At 45.2% G+C, this 16,448-nt stretch overlaps 1 protein-coding gene across 7 annotated transcripts in view; it reads right to left on the bottom strand.

Moving 5' to 3' along the window:
- Positions 1–16,448, bottom strand: part of dmxl2 (Dmx-like 2) — a 44,415-nt gene that overhangs the window by 14,995 nt on the left and 12,972 nt on the right. For all 7 annotated transcript variants that reach the window (XM_080431163.1, XM_080431161.1, XM_080431158.1 and 4 more), the window contains exons 10-35: positions 15,071–15,289; positions 14,265–14,536; positions 13,827–14,093; positions 13,463–13,692; positions 13,082–13,284; positions 12,428–12,549; positions 12,093–12,182; positions 11,341–11,449; positions 10,738–10,857; positions 10,348–10,575; positions 9,514–9,797; positions 9,174–9,340; positions 8,434–9,082; positions 7,973–8,293; positions 7,550–7,669; positions 6,182–6,317; positions 4,298–4,408; positions 3,942–4,111; positions 3,752–3,849; positions 3,470–3,635; positions 2,293–2,557; positions 1,932–2,113; positions 1,455–1,850; positions 860–1,354; positions 285–476; positions 34–110 (exon numbers count right to left, since the gene is read on the bottom strand). In XM_080431163.1, the coding sequence (XP_080287289.1) occupies positions 34–110; positions 285–476; positions 860–1,354; positions 1,455–1,850; positions 1,932–2,113; positions 2,293–2,557; positions 3,470–3,635; positions 3,752–3,849; positions 3,942–4,111; positions 4,298–4,408; positions 6,182–6,317; positions 7,550–7,669; positions 7,973–8,293; positions 8,434–9,082; positions 9,174–9,340; positions 9,514–9,797; positions 10,348–10,575; positions 10,738–10,857; positions 11,341–11,449; positions 12,093–12,182; positions 12,428–12,549; positions 13,082–13,284; positions 13,463–13,692; positions 13,827–14,093; positions 14,265–14,536; positions 15,071–15,289 (5,689 nt within the window). The remainder of the gene's footprint in view (positions 1–33; positions 111–284; positions 477–859; positions 1,355–1,454; positions 1,851–1,931; positions 2,114–2,292; positions 2,558–3,469; positions 3,636–3,751; positions 3,850–3,941; positions 4,112–4,297; positions 4,409–6,181; positions 6,318–7,549; positions 7,670–7,972; positions 8,294–8,433; positions 9,083–9,173; positions 9,341–9,513; positions 9,798–10,347; positions 10,576–10,737; positions 10,858–11,340; positions 11,450–12,092; positions 12,183–12,427; positions 12,550–13,081; positions 13,285–13,462; positions 13,693–13,826; positions 14,094–14,264; positions 14,537–15,070; positions 15,290–16,448) is intronic.

The following is a 16,448-nucleotide window of genomic DNA, read 5'->3' on the forward strand; positions in this document are numbered from 1 at the left end:
TGTAAATGTGAGTGTGTGCGTGCGTGTGTTTACCTGTAACTGTGGCTGTCACACAAGGCTTGGTAGATGCAGGCAGACAGAGAAGCAGCCAGTGTGTGCAGCATATTCACCTAAGAGGTGTAAGAGGTGGGGTTGCAGAAAGATACACACATTTCAATTATTCATTGCTGGCCCACAATAACCATCCTGACCTGGCGGAGACCTGTGCTCCGAGGAGCACATTTTCCAGTTTGATATGTTTTGTGCTTGTATAAATAAAAGCTAGATTTGAGATGAGGTCTGACCCGGTCGTCCAGGATGATGGGGTGCGGTGGAAGCTCCATGAGGACGATGGTGTGGAGGATGTCATGGATATGGTTGCTAAGGTGGAGCACTGGATTGGCGATGACCGTCTTAGTGGCAGCGATGCTGGCAGATAGCAAGGGCAGTGTGGTGGGCAAGGGCAAGGGAGACTGAAGCTGCTTCACTGTGGTCTCCTACACAGAAAAATAGAAAAAGAATACGTTAACACTTATCGACCCTTAATACAGGTTAAAAAAAACATATGGATTGACACGGCAGAAATACTTGTTCAGTAACAGGTGTCTCCCTGTATCTCCAGCTCTTCAATTAACAGAAAATACATTTTCAATTTCATCCAATCAGGAGAGAGTACCCACTTATCAGCTTCAATATATAGTGTTTCAGTTTTTTTTTTAAATCTGCCAATTTCTTTGTGCCATCACTTCCAATTTCACTTGTTTATTCTGTATCCTGTATGAGTTCCCTTTCCTGATTGATTAAAATTGGTATCCCGACCTGAAAATGCATTTTCTGAGACCACTGCTATTGAAAGAAATGCATCACTTATTGTCATTACCTGCTGGCTCTCTTGTAGCAGGAAGATGAGCTCCATGCGCACAGAGGTGACTCCCCCTCCCTTGGCCCCGTGCAGGCTACAGTAGGAGAGAAAAACCCTGAGCAGGGCCTGGTTCTTCCTCAGCCATGCCTTCCTCCTCTCCGAGTGCTGTTGCTTGGCCTGCAGACGCCGGCGCTCCATCTGGTGACGCTCATAGGTGCCGGCCTCAATGTGCTCCAGGGCGTCATCAGGAATGTCCAGCGATGCCCCGCGGTCGCGCCAGCGCTCTGGTTCCCGTTCCTGGCTCTCCTCCTTACCGTCACTAACATGCACCTTGTAGTTGCAGATCTTGTGCATGGCTCCTATTTCCTTCTCCAACCAGTTATAGAGTTGGAAGCGGAGCTTCCCTCCATCCACCTCATAGCCGGTGGCCAACGTACGCAGCTCCGTCATCAGGATCTTCAGACAGGCACGGAACTTCAACTGCTCTGCTATTACGTCCACCTCTGACTCGCCCTGAAAGAGGAAGTTAAATTATGTATTTTCTTCTTCTTAAGGTTAAGTAAGCACATAATGACAACACAGTTACTATGCATGTACAAAGCTGCTTTCCTACCTGAGAATCATCTCTCTGCAGTGCAGGTTGGACACTCCCTGAGGTCTGCTCTGCTATGGTTTCAGACTCTGATTTCTTCATCATCAAACCTCCATCATCATCCTCGTCATCTTCGTCCTCCTCCTTGTCAGCTCCCCAGTCCAACTGAAGCCCCTCATCTTCCACCTGGACCAGAGGCTGGCTCCAGTCCAGTCCGGCTGCGCTATCGTTGGCTCCCCAGGCTTGGGTAGGGGCTGCTGGTGCGCCCCAATCTGCTGCACTTCCCTGGGTGCCGTTCTCCAGTGGCTGGCTGGAGCCGACATTGGCCAAAGACGAGCCTTTACTGAGGGTTCTTGCTTTCTTGGTCACCTTGGGGATCTTGGAGAGCACCTCCAGCGCCAAGACCGGGCAGCCCACCTACAGAAGATGAGCAACAAGATTAGGAGAGAACCTACACACGTCCTGTAGAGGCACATTTGTACTCTAAACTCAGCCCACCTTGAAGTGTGCATTGGCGGTGGTGAAGAAGAGCTTGCGTTCTATAAGGTTGATCTCGTCAGCACTGCTCCTTGTCACGGTGCCTTCTGGGGTGGCAAAGTGGCGGCGGATGATCAGGGGGTGTGTCCTCAGATAGTTGTAGAAACTGAACACCACGGGGTTGCACGACTTCACCATCACATCTAAGAAGGAGAGAAGAGGAAGGGAGCAGGGGCAGAGGAAAACACAGACGTCACTACTAGGATGTCTATAGCTTTGTTCTTTTACTGTAGTCCCCCGCAACACATGACTAGTGATGTGTACATTTAGACAGTTTTCAGTAGGAGAATACTACTGGTTGAAACATGATTCTATATCTGACCAGGGTTCTCGTCGTCCTCTTTGGGGATGCGCTCCAGCAGCGTATCCAGGGCCCGGGTGTAGTCCTTCATGATCCAGAAGCCGATGCTGCGGAGGAAGGGATCTGGATGGAGCTTAGAGCAGTGGTAGCCGCTGCCGTCTTTGTTGCAGCCCAGGACCTTCTCATAGAGGAGACCCTGAGAGGTGGAGGAGGTCTCATAGTCGGCCTCATACAGCCTGGCCACTATCATGGCCAACTGGAGGTCTTCCATCTTCTCCAATAACACCTAGATATCATCAAACAAACAGCATGAATGGGGGGGGGGGGATTGTGACTCAACTGAAAGCAAAACCAAGGATGGGTGACATAGAGTTGCAATAAACTGGGCTGACAAATTAATTCTCCATCTTTATGCATCGTTTCTTGGTTCAAAGGACTTCTGTAAGAGCCTTTTTGCACTAGTGGAGCTCACAGGAAAATCCATATGTGCTTCATTTAAACCTCTCTCTTCTGTGTGATGTGGCAAACCTCGAGCAAGGTGGATTACATAAGCTATCTACATGCCTCATATGTCAAGTTTAGACTCCACTCATGTGGTTTAAAGGATTAGAGCAGGGGTCTTCAACCTTTTCAGGCCAGGGACCCCCAAACTGATGGGGAGACGGAGCAGGGACCCCCTACCTCGTAGGGTAGGGGGGGCTACCACATATATTGTATATTTATGTAATTGTGTTTTATATTGCCTGCTCCTATACGCACCTGCCCCAGTAGGTGTGCAAAATAAAAATTCTCTACAAAATATGTATAAACATACCATGTTATTGTGCATTGTGCCTCCATTTATCTGTTTGCTATGGATTCATGTTTTGTTTAAAGACAATTTGACATTTTGGGGAAAAAATTTACCCCCTGCAGTACCTCCGCGGACCCCCTAGGGATCGTGGACCCCCTGTTGAAGACCTCTGGATTAGAGAATATCCAGCACACACAACAGAACTGTTAATGATGACATCTTTCCCTCATACACACACCATTTTTAGGACATTCAAAAATAACACAGATGTAATACTTACACGCATGTGCGGTTGGGTTTGTGTACAGTATGTGTGTGTGTGTGTGTGTGTGTGTGTGTGTGTGTGTGTGTGTGTGTGTGTGTGTGTGTGTGTGTGTGTGTGTGTGTGTGTGTGTGCGCACGCACCTCTATGGCATCTTTGAGCGATCCAGCCAACAGGAAGAATGCTGCAGACTGTTCAAAGCGCTGCTTTCCCAGCAGGGCAAAGGCATTTTTCAGAGCTGCCTTTCGCCAACGGTCTTCACTGAAGTCATTCTTGAAAAATTTAGTCATCTTATCATCATGCTGTGACCTGCAGGAGGCAAACCAAACATAGATATATTTCATTAAAGTAATCAAAAGAAAAGAAATCCCCCAAATAACCAAATTCACAAATGCTGTGTGTGAGTGTTTGAATGGTTCACCCACCTAAACAGGCCCCAGAGGACAGCCTTCTTTTTCATGGCCAGGAAGAACAGAGCACCATCTAATGGGTCGTTATTCTTCTGGAATGCAGATTTACCCACCTAAAAACACACAGAAACAGTCATTAAACAACCTGTTAAACCAAGCAGTGGGTGCCATTGGAAAACTCTACACTGCTCCTTTCGCCCAGTACCTTCTCTACCATCTTGCGCAGTGTGTTGATATTGCGGATCCACCAGCCCACTCCCACAGCTCTGAGCTCAGACCACTGCGGGTTTCCTCTTTGCATGGCTGGGATCATGTTCAACATCTCCTCCTCTGCCTCGGAGTGGAAGGCCCACGCAAAGTGACATGTTGACAGGCCTGCCAGAGATGGGGGAGGGAAGGGGAGAAAGGGAGAGGGAGTCTTGAGTTAATCCTCAGGATCACTTTACTGGAATATGAAATCATGACTCACAAAATCTGACAAGATAGTATTAATACTGTTATTTGAGCACAGTACTGTGTTAACGTCAGAGCTTTTCTTTGGTGTGTGTGTGTGTGTGTTACCCTGGTGGAGGAGCTGCATGCGGTACAGGGGCGGAAGAGAGGTGAGCAGACAGGTGTGTAGTCGCATGGCCAACAGGTACCTTAATCCACACTCATCTAGAGCCTCACCACCTACACACACATACAACAGATCATTCCATTTATTTAAAAAACAAACAAAGAAAAAAAACCTTGCTTTGGAATAGCAATATTTGTCCACATTTGTGCAGTAAAAGGGCCCTTATAAATCTAGGTGTCGGTGAAGTCTGTCAGGCACCGTCTGGCCAGACAATGTCTGCCTGTCCCTGAACCTTCCTACCCACTCCATGCTTACTTAGCACTGGAACAATCTGCTAATGTCTTCCTCTCAAAAGACTAAATAAATAGAGCAGAAACGTGTTGGAGGGGGAAAAAGGACAAAGATAAATATGTATGTTTCAGCACAGTAGGATAAACAATGCTGTTTAGGTTAGCACTGTTTAGATTGATGGCTGTGGGATTATATAACCACATACTGTACCAAGAACACGCAATCAGCTTTTATTTCGATAACCGTTCGTTAATACACTATCCTCTCTTGCTAAGGGCTCATAGACATTCAGGCGCGCCAATGCACTTTGACTTCATGTGTGCCCAATATTCACGTGTACAGAGCTATTGCACACACACACATATGCGTTTAAGGACCACTCACATACCATTCAAAGGAGGCATGGACTTACAGTATATGTTTCTTCAGGACCGATAACAATATTGATTATTAGTCATCAAGGAGATCGATAACCGATAGATATACATTTCCAGTCAGAATTAAAATCTGTGATTGAATATTTTTTTTTATTTTTTATTTTTGTGTGTTAAAATGTACAGTAACACATAGAGCTTAAGATTTTGTCACATATTTATCGGCCTTGGGGCCGGGCTCGGCAGTACATTTATAGGCTACAGAATAGCACCGCAGCCTAATGGCCTTTTATATTACGAGCCTAGGACACTAGGACCCAGGAGCAACCGAAGAGCAGCTGTTGTCAGTACCTAGTCAGGCAGACAGACAGCCTGCCACGGAGACTGAGACAGTGTTGGAGCTACAGTGAAAAAAGTTAACAGCCATCGTCAACAGTCTTTCGGGAGGCTTAATGTTTTCTACTGCCGTGTATCAACTACGACTTCAGATTGAAGCCTTTGTTTATAAACGAAGTGATCGTAATTTCCCTCTTAACTCATTCACTGCCAGAACATTTTTATTTTTGCGTTTGACAAACTGCCAGAGATTTTTCATAGAAAAAAAAAGTACTCAGGAGCCAAGATACAAAATGTTTAAGTTTTAAGTTAACAAGGAAGTGGATTGGAGTCTAGATCTTCAACAAATCATATCTCCTTGGTCTTTAGGTTAAAATTAAATAAATAAATAAGAAAAAAAAAAAAAGAAAAAAAAAATAAAAGTCGTTTTAGTCGTTCTTGGCAGTGGAGGCTTAAAGGACAAAAGTCGTTTTAGTCGTTCTAGGCAGTGAATGAGTTAAGCCGCTTGTTTTGATATTAGCATAATTAGATGCGGCGGTATATGAAGCATATGTTGAACAGAGTAAATGGATGCAGTGCTGTAGCAGCTGTCAGTCTGTCACTAATCAGCGCACCTCCTCAAATCAAAGACATCGCACATTCCAAATTATTATGTTAAATTCAATCGATAACTGCCATGTGGGACAGTCAAACAGAATGAACGAAACTGCTAGTTGCGAAAAGGTCGAATTATTCTTCATGAAAAAATAATTAATGAAGAAGAGAAAAAGGCTGCTGCTGCTGTTCATAAAAAAATATTTCTCGGGCAGGGCCCAGACAGACAGACAGACAGACAGACAGACAGACAGACCGACAGACACAAATGTAAAATTAGCCAATGCTCACCCGAGTACTGCTGGTCAGTGGAGCTAGTGACCTCAGCGCTGGTAGTTGCCACGGTATCAGCCAGGGCCACCAGGAACATCTGCTCCAGTCTGGTCAGCCCTGGAAGGCTAGAGTGCATCAGGTGACTGGACAACACCTGAACAGAGAAAATGGAATTAGGCGGTTTAGTCTGGATATATAAGAGATTGGGGGAGGGGGGGGGTCATTTTTAAAAGTGTTCTGGTTGTGATGAACGTGCCTAGAAGAAATCCCAAATAAGCTACAATGACTGAATATTTGTTTTGAAGTGAAAGGCTTACAGAAACACCCAGTGGTTGGTGACTGAGCAGAAACTACCTGCATTGTGGGAGACTTGCATCCTGTCTATTTGATATAGATGTCTTTGACCAGCTTACAAGTACATCCTGACTCATACCCCTGGAGCGAACAAACAATTCTGCTATCTCTCATTATGGTACATCTCTAACAGCTGTGTTCGAATGGTTATTGGACCATCATTTATGAAAGGAGTGTGAATTTGCCATCGCATCATTCCTTGTACGAGCAATATTAAAAAGACAGCGCACATTTTGGACATTTCCAAAATCAAAGGATTACACAAAGCCGTTGCTTCAAAGCACAATCAAATAAACATTTCATGGTGTTCCCTAAGTACTGCAGTTCTTCTTAAGATATTTTATGCAAAAGCTTGTAATCAGCTTGTCGAGTACTATCATTCTGTACGCAAGTCTGCATACATAAATGCCTGCCTGCCATGGAGGAGATGAGACGTTTTAAGCAGATTATGTTCTTATTCAAATATAAGCTTGTGTTTGGACTTTATCATTAGATCAGTACCTGTGGGTGGGTATGGGAATCTTATTATCTTTCAATTCCTGCCATTAAGTACACTTTTAAGTGGAATTGCCACATTTCAATAGCCTACATGAAATTACATGGAAGGAATGCTGATCTTTTTTTTCCTCCTCTGAGCGTATGGGGGGCACCTGTGTGTGTGTGTGTGTAAGAGAGATAGACACACACACACACACAGAGAGAGAGAGATGAGTTAGGAATACGTGATGGACAGACATGAACATTTAATGTCAGAAGAATGTCTGTCATCTGAAGGAAAAATGAAGTCAGCATGACCCACATCAGTCATAAGACGCCCACATGATTATGTAGCCTCATGTTCAGTCTGTTCTCTTAGCACCATGGTTTTCTTTTTCTAATGAATTTATGAATTATTCTTCACACCTTTCCTTCGTCTCATGACATATTCCACTGAGGTTAAGAGAAAATGTCTGGGAAAGGAGATGGGACGTCCTTTTTGGGGACATTGGGATGCAGCCAGGGTGAAGCCCTTCGGCTGAGCTGCGTCCGTACCTGTGCATGTTCTGGTCCAAAGTAAGTAGGGCCATACTGGGAGAGGTTGATGAACCGGGATTTCTTCTCTGGTTTCTCAGTAGCAAAGCTCACGAAATCATCCGTGGTCACTGCTTGCACCTAAAACACAGGCATATTAAGATGTTTTGAGGATTTTACATTAAGCCGTAAAACATGTACGAGTCCATTTGAGTGAGTGCTGGGTGTGCACCTGTACAATATCTTGGAGGAGTGCACTGGTGAATGAATGTCAGTGACACATATGTGAAAACATGAAGGAGATCATGTGTAGATTACTGTATTATCATGGATTAATTAATTACTGTATACGTCTACTCGCTTCTATTGTATTTTTTACTTTGCACTCTTCAACATAGTCAAATTCTAATCCACGTTATGCTCTAAATTCTCGGTTCTATCTACCTGGAAGAGGTCATTGTATTGGTCCTCTGCGCTCTTCTGCGGCCCATCAACCTCAGCCCCCTTGGCAGCTTCCTCCGGCCCCTTGTAGGAGGTGTCCAGATCAGCGGACAGCAGGGCGTAGAGGGGCAGGGGAGGGATGGACTTGATCTCCGTGTAGTCCCTGCCACCGTCGCGGCCTGCCACAATGGTGTCTTTGGCCGTGCTGCCAGTCACACTGATGGTCCTGGACAAGTGTCTCCTGGCCCCACCCTCGCCTGCCTCCACATCTCTCACCACAGCAACCTCCCCGGCAATGCACTTGACCAGGTGCGACAGGATAGCCTTGATAGATGGACGTAAGGAACGAAAAAGATGTGATAATGCAAATTAGTTTATCATTTCTTAACTAATAATAAACAATTAATTTGTGTTATCTTTTTGGGAATGTTCAATTGAGATAAACCGAACTGAAGCAGGCGTACCTTGGCGCGGCGAACCTTGCCCAGGTCCATGAGCTCCAGCAGCTGTGTGGGATGGTACTGGGGGAGAGTGGGTGACAGGGAGTGAGCCGCCTCAAAGAGCCCCCCATCCTGCAGTCCTGCTGGGGCACGAAGAGCCTCGTCCACCCCGGCGCTCCCTTCGAACACACTCTTAGACCGGGCTCTTCCTTCAAATGCAGAGGAGGCTCCGGTCTGGCTGACGATGTTGTCCGCAGAAGACAGACTGGCGTCATCTCCTTCGCCAGGCTTTCTGTCCTGGCGCCACTGGGCATACACGTGCATCTCACAGTCCATGCCCACCACCAGGATGCCGTCCCGCACCCACGACAGGGAGACGGGCAATGACGGCGTGCCGTCCACTGAGGACACCAGGTCCACGGACCTGAGCAGGATCCAGCGTGAGCGAATGCCTTGTTTGATGCTGCCCCCTAGAGGCAGGGTGATGACCGCCACTCCCTCCTTGCTGGTGGTCGGCTCGTTGACCATGCCAGAGATGCGGCCGTACATGAGGATGTTGGATCCGATGCCCACTGTCAGGATGTGAGATCCGTCTTCCTTGGACAGCCAGTCCAAGTTGACGTAGTGCTTGATGTTGGGAGAACTATGGTCTCTGCTCATGTACAAGTCAGATCTGAGATGAAGACAGAGAGAGGGTTAGTTATAAGATCATGACATCAACCCTTTGATATCCGTAACAAATAATGTTAGCGTTGTGTACTGACCTGCTGTAGACAAACAGGTTGGAGTCGACGCTGACTGTGGGATCCAGAGTGGAGGAGGGTTTGGTGAAGTCATCCAAGTGGAGGGTCTGCTCCAACACCCACTCAGAACCCCCGGTAGACTCGCACTCATAGATGGACACGTGCATGGAGAAGTCCCCTCGAGAAACCTGGGGCAGGAGGAAGGAATGGAATGAATTAAAAACGTGTCATTAATATAAGGAAACAAAGGAACATGGCGGCTCACTTCAACCCCGATAAACCGTTTTGGAAATCTCAGGACGAGGGAATAACAAAGAAATCTATCTCTACTATGGGAATTAATCCAGAAGCTATAGCTAACCTGTCCCGGCCATGGTTGTTTGAAGGCCACAGCCAGCCGGCCGGTGTAGGAGCAGGACACCGCTACGGGACGTCCCGACACACACACTGCACTGTTGTTGTCCTCCTCCTCGTTGAGCAGGGCCCAGGGCTCCCAGCGGTACGTCCGCCTGTCTTCTTTGCCCTCCTCCGCCTCGTCGCCGTCCACGGCACAGCGCCAGAAGCGCACGCGGGAGTCCGAGCAGGTGGTGACAATCAGGTAAGGAGCCAGACACACCGGGTAGATGGAGGAGGAACTCAGGTGTCCTATAATAGAGGAGGGGGGGGGGAAGGAGATAGGATTAGCAAATGATTGGATGTGACTGATGTGAAAAATTTGAGTTTTCTTTTGGGGGAGGCTGTTTTTTTACTCACTTCATCATGGCCTTTTATTAAGTATTTTATTTGGTCTACGTAAGCAGCACTTACCCTGTTGCTGCTGTTCATGTTCATGTTCAATTTCATGGTACTTACTCTGACCTTTCAGTTTGTAAGGGCTTCTGGATAAGGTTCAGTACATGCCTAAATTGTATGCAATCGTTGTTGGGGAAATAAATCCTAGGCAAATCCTGGTGCTATCTAAAGGTAACAAATCATCAGTACTAGGCTTAAATTGGTACACTGAGATCTAAGTAAAGCAACACAGCTACAGCTAATAAAATGAATAAGTATGGTAGATCTAGGTGTGCCAATGTGATCATGCCAAATGACAATAGTCAATAGTAATGTTAATGATTGCACATTGACGACAACCCAAAATCTAGCACACCCACTACTCTGCCTGGCCTAGTGCGTAAGAGTGTGTGCCTATTCCTACCTGCAGAGGGAGTGGCCCGGGTGACCTCCACTCCGTGGGGCAGATCGAGCCTCTTGCTGTACACGAGCCTGGAGCTGAGGATCAGCTTGCTGGCTGACTGCAGGTTGGCTGTGGAAGCCGATCGGGGCAATGGGGTGATGGGGGAGGTATCTGGGGAGGAGTCAGCGTTCAGTGCCTGATTGGGTACCATGAGCTGGCTCTGGGAGCTGTAGTCTGGACTCGGCTCATCTGAAAACAAGGGACAGAGAATTTAGGTTATACCCTTGAATTAAAAGGATCAACAGAATTAAAAAATATATATAATAATAATAAAAAATATATATAAAAAAAAAAAACATCCAACCACGATCTCCTAAGAACATGTGATTAAAAATGTTATTCTCCACTCACCCATGCAGGCTTGGACAGACTTGAGGTGGAGGTGCCACATCTGCAGGACAGAGTTCTTGTTGAGATCCTTCTCTATCACAACCAGGAAGAACTTCTCAGAGAATGGGGGAGGGTTGTAGTCTGGAGGAGAGCAAAAACGTTCATAATCACAATTGCTTGTACAATCCTGAAATAATAAAAGTGTTTCTGAATGATGTTGATGCAACAAATGCCTAATTTGTTAACCTTTCGTTTACCAGTCCATTATAGATAGCATGCAGATTAATAGGGAAAGGTTATAGATGGTTTCGTTCAAATGCTCTGATGCTGCTACTGTACGATACAGGTCAAGAACCTTAGACACATCCGGCTGGCTATCTGTCAGTAATAATTAGCTAACCGCATTAGCTATCACCAAACAGTTTAGCGTAACATTAACACTTTTTTAATTGGTATCCAGGAAACAGAATGGACGTTCATATGTGTTGAATGTTCACTGTTGTCATTGTTGTCCATTTGAAACCATCTATAGAGAGCACAAAGTAAAATCCAGTACAGATGCAACCAAACTGGACCAGCATGGGTCACGGTGTAATTGTTAATTAATAGTTAATTGTGTGCTACCCTCGGTGGAAGGGAAGGACGCTGTGTACAGCTCAGGTTCTTCCTGAGGCTTATAACCCAGGATGAAGTCCTCCTGGAACACATGCAGCAGCTGGGTGTTGGAGCCACACTGGAACAACAAAGCAAACAACCACAATACAACAGGTTTACTTGTTAGAAGAGCTGACTTGCTTGAAGGGCTGAGCGATATGACTTCAAATCAATATCAAACTCATTTCAAACTTTTACCTTGATTACGATTAACCCATTAACTGCCAGAGGTATTTTCATATTTTTTTTGCCAGTGCCAGAGATTTTTCATTGAAAAAAAAAGTACTCAGGAGCCGAGATACAGAATTTTTAAGTTTTAAGTTAACAAGGAAGTGGATAGGAGTCTAGATCTTCGAAAAATCATATCTCCTTGGTCTTTGGGTGAAATTGAAAAAATATATACCGTATATATATTTTTTTAGTTCACGTAGATCTACGCGACTGGCACGTGGCGGCTTTAAATAGGTTCGCGTAGATCTACGTGATTGGCAGTGAATCAGTTAATGAACGATTATTTAATAAAATAAATAGTGAATATAGTCAATCTACAAGCTCACGACGTGTTGTGCTCTTGTAGATCGTCTATTTTTTGTACAATGAAGTATAAAACAGAACTAAGAGGTTAATCAGAGAAAAAAATCGATTACACTTTTTTAATGTTAATTTGTTGCCAATGTTGATATATGGGTTTCGATATTTTTCGGTTAACTGCCCAGCCCTACCTGGTTGGTGATGACGTCCAGCTCGATGATGCATCCTGGTCTGGCAGTGGACTGTTGACTCACGATGTTGAAGACCTCGCCCACCAGTTTCTGCACACGCACACATCAATTAGTGGCTTGTAGAGTAATATTGTAAGAAAAGTGTTTTTCCACACTGCTTCAACATGAATGGCAGTGAATGATGTTAAAAATGTAGGCTTAGATCTACCGGTACTAAAATATACACTAATTACTACACTTTTGTATACTGGTGGGGCCATCTCTACTAATGGCATTATTGGCTATTATTTCAAATATGTGTACTTTTAGTTTGTTCGTCTTGTGTGTGCACTCACAGATGTCTCAGGATCTGACAGCTCATCAAGTAGTTTCCGGGCGTCAACCACAGCTTGATACAGACGCAGGTTTTTGCCATCTGATGCCACAAAGCAGGCACTGGCACTGTTACAGTAGGATCCTAAATGACACAAACAGGCTCAATAAGACAGGCCTCCACTGCATGCAATCTGATAATTGATTGTTTGATCGTACCAAATAATATGCTTTTTGTTTCGTTTTGGGGCATGTACCTTATATAAATAATACATTGAAATAAAAGTATATACCCTGCAATGCAGGGTATATACATGATCTTTTAATATATTAAAAGATCATGTGCTTTTCCTGCACTTTTATATTCTGTCAATTTCGAAATACAGGAAATTACGAAATACAGGAGAATTACGAAATACAGGAAAATCACTGCAGTGTCCTGATGTTATAAAATATGTTCTTGCAAAGATTAGGCAAGTAGACTTATATAACATTGCATGCCTCAGTATGACTCAGCATTCAATATATTGACAATAGTTAACTTTTTAACAAGAACGTGTTTGCACAGCACCATAACTTAAACAGAAAGGGAGTTAAACATTACATTCATCAAATGTTTATGGTATGCAGGACTCACAGCACGCATTTTTGTGTGTGTAGGTGTACCGAGTACTGACCAAGCACAGAGCTGGGCACCAGTGTGGGCAGCCAGGCTACATTGCTGAAGGCAGAGGTGTGCAGGGAGTTGATGCGGGCCAGCTCAGAGACCCCTCCAGTGCAGGACAGGGGTCCGATGTGGTCAACCCTCCACAGGATCAGCTCACTGTAGATGGCGTTTGGGTCATGGAAGGTCCTTGTAGCTGCATTACGAAGCTGCTTCCTGGAAATACACGAGTACACAGAGCTCACATCTCCTCTACTGGGAAACATGGTCATCCACTCACTAATTATTGTAAAGAGTCTCTTTCACTTGATGTAAAGTACACAGTATAGCTTTGAAATGTGCAAAATGTGATATATAGATGAAAGTTTGGATTGAATCCCCCATCCTACAATACCTGGGCAGTCCTTTGAGCGGGGTCAGGGAAAGGGGGTGCTCCCCATCCAAGCTGCTGGGAGCGGAGGGCGGGGTGAGCAGGGCGTTGTGGTGAGAGGAGGTGAGCAACAGCGGCAGAACCGTGTGGCACGCCTGGTCGTTTAAGTGGAACCGGTGGCCGCAGTACCGGAACTTGTGAGACACCGTGAGAACATTGGAGAAGGCCGAGCGCTCGGCGAAGGTCACTGCCCACTGTAGACAGACAGAGCGAAGAAAGATGTCATTATAAATGTGTATACTGTACAAGTACTGTGCATGAACTTACAGTCATATTTAATTGATTATTAATCATATTTTTTATAACGAGACAACTAAATAGTTCTCACCTGGTTGAGTGATCCATCGACGTGTTTAGAGACCATCATGACGGCAGGGCCAATGCCAGGGCTGAGGGCGAGCGAGGGGCCCATGGACTGCAATCCCAGGCCGGCCGAGGAGGCAGAGCGAATGACGCGGTTGGCGGCCCTCCTCCCCTGCTCCCCCACCACGGGACTTTCCCCGGTGAAAGTACAGGCATACATCAGGATGTTTTTACTCAGTGAGTTGGCATCACCCGTAGGAAACGCCACCGGAATACGAGATGAGAATGACACCTGGGAAGAGAAAGAAGAAGAGAGAGAGGATTAATTGTCATAAATCCACCAAAAAAACGTCTTACATAAATCTAAAGCAATGCTGAATCGACTTCCATTTTACACCAGCTGCAACAGCCATCTGTACTACAGCATGAAGTGTGTATGTGTTATTTCCCAGCTTACGCTTACCTGCACTTGTCTGAAGATGCCCTGGATGAACTCGTCCAGGTACTTGACATGCCAAACCAAGAAGGAGCCGTCGGAGGGGTGGATGGTGAACAGCATGTCAGGGCTCCGATTCCACTCCAGAGTCATTGTCTCCATCTTCCTGTCCAGCAGCATAGAGGGCAGGGGCATGCTGGAGCTGGAGCCAGGGGACGAGGCCTTGTTGCTCCCTTGCTCCCCCGGTTCCCCCTCCTCACCGTGCTCAGAGGACGCCTTGTCGGACATCTCATCCAGGTCTAGAAAATCAAGGACAAAGATGCCGTGTTTAAGTCAAAACTGAATCCGGGTGACGTAAATGTGTTATAGTGATATTTACATACCAGCAAACATTATGATACGTGTCGCTGTCGACATCATCACCATGTTTTCTTAGAATTTCCTTTTTAATACCCAATTCAACATTTAACTCTTACTTCAAACTCAGGGGGTGAGACTTTGAAGTAAGCTGTGTGACATTGTAATTCCATGTCTGATTAAAAAGCTGACAATTTTTTTTATAATCTCTCTCTTTCACCAGTGCTTATAGTGTAGGCTTCAATACAGCCTGGATAAGGACACAGAATTTCATGTTTTTTTGTGAATGTGTACAGTATAGTAGAGGTCTTCACAGAAATGCATTGGTATTAAATCGATAGTTAGGCCTACATTATAGCTCGTTTGCTATAGCATTTTTTCCCGTGCATTCCGAATCCGTGCATTGCCCGTGGGTCATTTTTAGACTAGTCGTCAAGACCTCTAGTGTACAGTAAAAGCCTTGTTCTGGGTCATACCAAATTCAAACTTCATGGGGGAGCCGTCGGGATCCAAGGGGTCCTCAGTGGCTTGGTCCAGCTGCTGTTCGGAGTACTTGCGAAGCTGCAACATGAAGAGGTCCATGGAGGAGGTGAAGCTGAGGTCCTTGTTGTTCAGCCAGTGTACCACGAAGCCTCCGCCTCCAGAGCCATCCTCTGGGCTGAACATGGCAGAGTCAGCCAGCACCGATGGGATGTCTGTTGGAGGGAAGATGAGAAGAGGGCAGGATAGATCAATGAATGAAAGATAAAGGAGTAAAGGTCACTAAAATATCCAGCAGTCATCGAAAGAACTCAATGAAGGATCCATGGAAGGCTTTGTTCAGACTGCAGGCAAATCCAATTTGTTTATCAAATCTGATCTTTAGGACTTACTGTCCACACTGATTTCGCAAGTGATCAGATTGGTTTTGGTTGCTGTGGTAGCGATGCAACGACATTAGGGCCGTCCCTGACTCAGGATTTATGTAGTGGAATCAGATTCAAGAGTTTAATGCGACTCGTCGACGATTCGTTTTTATATTGAAAATAGGTCTTTGTGACCTTATTGGAGGCTACAATTGCGTTGAAATTGAGTGTTTCAGAAACTTTCAGTGCAGATTTAGAGCACATGACATGTGCAACAGAGCCATATGAATATTTTTTGAACATTTAAAAGCAATGAATCCGTTAACTACATGACGGCAGACTGCTTATTTTAATTTACAACAATCCTGTGTAGGACTACATACAGTTCGGAGCACAACTCTACTGTATCAAAGAGCTATGTTGCAGATCCAGTAGTCACAAAATAAATAACAGTAAAGAGAAAAGACCGAAATGTTGTGTACCTGATAATTGTACAGTAAACTTTTTATCAGAGCTACAGCTGTGTGTGGACGTCTCTCCTTACCGCAGCGCTACTATAGCCAGCATGAGATAATTAACACCACTCCCCTAATTCTGCGGACGTTCAAAGAGTTTAACACACTTCCAAATTGTGTACATTGTTTAAGTCACAGGAGCATGGTTTTATAAATATGAACTTTAGCCAAAATCTTGCGTGTAATCCACGTGATGTCTTGTTTATGTATGAAAAGCGTCATAGTAGCTTAGCTGCAACAGAAGAAGTATTTCCTCTCAAAACGGCGGATTTCAAAATAAGAGCCTCCCGTAATATGATTAAGTCTACTTACAGGAAGTAGATGGACTAAATTAGAAGTACATGACACACCAGCTCTCTGCACTGTATAGCCTACACTAGTAACTGACGCTATAAAAAAACAAAAAAAAACACTGATGGCTCGAATCAAATAATTTGCGTCGCCGGATAGGCCAAAAATTGGATTTGCGCTTCCAGTGTTAACATAGCCTAGGC

This window comes from Gymnoscopelus braueri (genome assembly GCF_963280865.1).
Source record: "Gymnoscopelus braueri genome assembly, chromosome: 1".
NCBI classification, from domain to species: domain Eukaryota; kingdom Metazoa; phylum Chordata; class Actinopteri; order Myctophiformes; family Myctophidae; genus Gymnoscopelus; species Gymnoscopelus braueri.